We start from the raw sequence: 4679 nt of genomic DNA on the forward strand, positions 1-4679 counted from the left end.
AAGAACAAATGATACTCTATAAGAAAGATACCTGCACCCGAATGTTTATAGCAGCACAATTCACAATTGCAAAGATGTGGAAACAACCCAACTGTCCATCAGTACATGAGTGGATTAATAAAATATGGTATATGTATACCATGGAGTACTATTCAGCTTTAAGAAACAATGTTGATATAACACCTCTTGTATACTCCTGGATAGAGTTGGAACGCATTCTGCTAAGTGAAGTATCACAAGAATGGAAAAACAAGCACCACATGTACTCACCATCAAATTGGTATTAACTGATCAACACATAAGTGCACATATAAGAGTACCATCTATTGGATGTTGGGCAGAGGGGAGGGAAGGGGGGGAGGAGGGGACGGGTATATGCATACACAAAGAGTGCAATGCACACCATCCGAGGGATGGACACACTTGAAACTCAGACTTGGGGAGGGGGCAAGGGCAACATACATAACCTAAACATCTGTACCCCCATAATATGCTGAAATAAAAAAAAAAGTATCTGAGAGAGAGCCTCCTGCAAGTTCTTTGTCCAGTTCCCTAGTGCTGTGTATGTCTTTATTGTTTCCTCAAGGAACTGAGGGGCAGGGAGTATGTCAGAGTGGGAGGTAAAGTGGCAAGAGATTGGAGAATGCTAAAAGTCTAGTAAAGGTGCTAATTTATGTCAGAATGATGATGTTGCCATAATAAAATGCCAGCACTTTGGTAATGATAATAGTATACTAGAATACTAAAATATCAAAAAACTAGACTTGTACTTAACTGATTTGGGAACTGTGACATTCTCTGCTGAGGTTCTGGAAAGAACTTCTAAAATCGATATGAAAATGCATTCTATAACTAAAATACTTCTAATTTTTTTCTAAAATCTTGAAATTTTTTAGTTGTGAATTAGTGTATACGTAAGTTTTATAGATAACTGTTATTCAAACAAGCATGCCAAGATTGATCTTTATGAGCTTGTATTTTAGAACTTGTGATAATGTTAATAAACTTCATTATAATATGGCTTTTACTACATAGGTTTTAGGAATGCTGCATATTAAATCATTCTTTTAAAATAACTGCATGTGGCAGAAATAGAGTAATTCTCCATATACAGCTCATACTACTTGATAAAAGTATTCCAGTTCATATAAAAATTGTATACTTTTGTATTACTGCTATTAGATATATAGTTGTTTGGGGGATTCTGGGGTTTTTTTGTTGTTGTTGTTATTGTTGTTCTTTTCTCTTTTGTCCTTAATCTGTATCACCCTTTCCCCCCAAAGTTGAGTAAGGGATAAATAACCAGGAAAATAAGGGAGAAAAGGAATAGATAAAATATATACTCAAAGGCATCTGCAGTTCATTTTTCACAGTATTCCTTTTAGTCTTTTTCAATTCACAGGATTTTGTCTTTTATTTGTTACCGATTACATGTTGCGATTATATCTTAATTTATATAATCATTTCCTATTGTTGGACATTTATGTTTTCCCCGTTTTTTACTGTTGTGAATAATGTGATAAACATAAGCTTTTATGTATTTTCCTAAGTGGAATTACTGACTCACCAGGAATGAATCTTTAGAGTTTCTGATAATAACTGTCAAGTCAGTTGTCTCCTAATACGGCTTTAATACAAATCATAAGCTTATATTAGTGCTAGTTATAATGAATGACAAACTAAAATTAGTATTGTATCTTTTCTCATTAGGGAGTTCTGGGAAATCGTTCATTCATTTACAGATGAGCAGAAAAGACTCTTCTTGCAGTTTACAACGGGCACAGACAGAGCACCTGTGGGAGGACTAGGGAAATTAAAGATGATTATAGCCAAAAATGGCCCAGATACAGAAAGGTAATTATTAAGTTGTGACTACATACCTACCAAAAACCGTGCATACCACATCACACACATGTGAAGTGTCCTTCATCATATCTTCTGAGCATGTTTGCAATTTTATATAGAAATCTCCAAATTACATGAAACATTAGTGGAGAGAATATTTTGCTATTATTGTGTGAGGGAACTTTTTAAAAATTGGCCTAGTTAAATATTATGGGATTTACATTGGCTTCAAATTGTTCAAATTAGTATGATTCCTTCATTTTTTGGATTCACAATTTATTAATTGAAAGCCATCTTATATAATAGTCAATATAGACTTGTTTAAGTGAGGCTCAGGAGGTTGTTCAGCATTAGATTATGCTAGAATCCCTAGTTTCATAATTTTGGCATTTAACTGTATTCAACTCTCAGTATTTTGAGACATGAATAGGGACCATACATGATTTAATGGTTTAAACATACATTCACATTTCTATTAGTATTCTACATTATTTAATACATCATGGTGTTAATGTAATGTAAATTTATTTATATTCGTTATCAAGTCATTTTCGTAGTCATATTGCTGGTGTATTTCTAATAAGCATTAAAGAGCACAGACTTTGAAATCTTGAAAACCAGATTTGAATATTTTCTCCACCTTAGAGTAAGTTACTTTTCAGTGACTTTAACTCTAAAGTTGGTTTACTGATATCCACTCTGTAAAGCTTCTTGTGCGAAGATTTAGTTACATGAACTACAAGGGTTAGGTACATAAAACACTATCTGGTATGCACTTATAACTCAGTGGATGCAATGTGTTAGCAGCAGCGTTAACATTGAGTAATTTATATTCTCAGTATTTCATAGCAAAAAGTTTATCCTTACGCTTTGCATTAATGTAGTTTGTATCGCTAAACATCTCGACTATATATCATCTAAAAATAGGAGCATATAATACTGAGTATATTTCCCATTGCTTACTATTTTCCTGTTTTCCCCCTTTCTCTCTATTTAGGTTACCTACATCTCATACTTGCTTTAATGTCCTTTTACTTCCGGAATATTCAAGCAAAGAAAAACTTAAAGAGAGATTGTTGAAGGCCATCACATATGCCAAAGGATTTGGCATGCTGTAAGACAAAACAAACAAAAAAAAAAAAAAAAAAAGGAAGAAAGAAAAAAAGAGAAAAAAATTTAAAAATCTAATAAATATAACAAGAGAGGGATAAATTTCTGATGGTGATAGTGTCCCAGTACAAAAAGGCTGTAAGATAGTGAACCACAGTAGTCACCTATGTCTGTGCCTCCCTTCTTTATTGGGGACATGTGGGCTGGAACAGCAGATTTCAGCTACGTATATGAACAAATCCTTTATTATTATTATAATTATTTTTTTGCGTGAAAGTGTTACATATTCTTTCACTTGTATGTACAGAGAGGTTTTTTCTGAATATTTATTTTAAGGGTTAAATCACTTTTGCTTGTGTTTATTACTGCTTGAGGTTGAGCCTTTTTGAGTATTTAAAAAATATATACCAACAAAACTACTCTCCCAAGGAAAATATTGCCACCATTTGAAGACCATGTAACCTTCAAGTATGTACTGTTTTTGTCCCTGTATCTAACTCAAATCAGGAACTATTTTTTTTTTTTTTAAACGATTTGCTTTTGAAACTTGAAGTCTTGGAAACAGTGTGATGCAATTACTGCTGTTCTAGCCCCCAAAGAGTTTTCTGTGCAGAATCTTGAGAATCAATAAAGATGGAAGGGAGAATTTGGAATGTTTTAATTGCAGCCCTCAGAACTTAGTAACAGCACAACAAAATTAAAAACAACCCATGCCACAGTATGTTGTCTTCATGTGTCTTGCAATGAACTGTATCAGTAGCCAATCCTCTTTCTTAGTATGAAAGGACAGGATTTTTTTGTTCTTGTTGTTCTTGTTGTTTTAAGTTTACTGGGGAAAGTGCATTTGGCCAAATGAAATGGTAGTCAAACCTACTGCAACAACATTATAAAGTTTGTTGTTTACTATAAACAAAAAGCATGTGAAAGTGCACTTAAGATAAACTTTTTATTAATTAACTTGTTACCTAGATTTTAAATAGACAATCCAAAGTCTCCCCTTCATGTTGCCATCATCTTGTTTGATCAGCAATTTTATCAAGGCACATGATCAGTGTTGCAACCTAATGGAAAGGATGGCTACTATACCTTGTGTTATTTAATCATACAATAAGCTGACCTGGAACTGAATGAAACTATTACTCCTAAAAATTACATTGTATATCCCCAAAGGTTAAATTTTACTTCAAAAAGTGTTAAAGATTACTTTCATGTGCTATGGAAAAGTACAAATAGATTTAAATTACTGGATATTCAGAAGTATGTAGTTTCCCCTTTCCTAGTCTTCTGTATCTGTGATGTTAATTTCTTTTATTGCATTACAAAATAAAAGGATTATGTATTTTTAACTAAGGAGAGACATATTGATAATATCCTTTTACTGCAAGCTATGGCTAATGTGCTGAGCTTGTGCCTTGATGATTGTTTTAACTGATTACTGTACATCAACCTGATGATTTATTTGAAATTGACAGGAAAAATATGGCTTTCAAATCATTGGAGGGGAAAAAGGATGTCTTTCAGAATTATTTTAATTCTTTTAGTAATTGAGACAGAACTGTTAATGTACCATAATGCTAAATAAAACAGTGGTACTTTTCACCATAATTTAGTGGAAAAAGAAGACAGTGCTTCCATAATGTGATAAGGTAACATGAAGTTTTCTTGGCCAACCTTTAGAACAGTGCTAAGGTACATACACTACCTTGATGCAAGGGACCTTCAAG

The 4679-nt window shown here is 33.1% G+C and overlaps 1 protein-coding gene across 3 annotated transcripts in view; it reads left to right on the top strand.

Moving 5' to 3' along the window:
- UBE3A (ubiquitin protein ligase E3A) overlaps positions 1–3670 on the top strand; it is a 120282-nt gene extending 116612 nt beyond the window's left edge. For 2 of the 3 annotated variants that reach the window (XM_012648124.1, XM_012648125.1), the window contains exons 12-13: positions 1711–1854; positions 2843–3670. In XM_012648124.1, coding sequence (XP_012503578.1) covers positions 1711–1854; positions 2843–2963 — 265 coding nt within the window. In that variant the 3' untranslated portion in view covers positions 2964–3670. The remainder of the gene's footprint in view (positions 1–1710; positions 1855–2842) is intronic. The other variant, XM_012648126.1, reaches the window with a different exon arrangement.
- Positions 3671–4679: the final 1009 nt, after the last annotated feature.

Source organism: Propithecus coquereli, unplaced genomic scaffold (genome assembly GCF_000956105.1).
Source record: "Propithecus coquereli isolate 6110/MARCELLA unplaced genomic scaffold, Pcoq_1.0 Scaffold28, whole genome shotgun sequence".
Classification (NCBI taxonomy): Eukaryota; Metazoa; Chordata; class Mammalia; order Primates; family Indriidae; genus Propithecus; species Propithecus coquereli.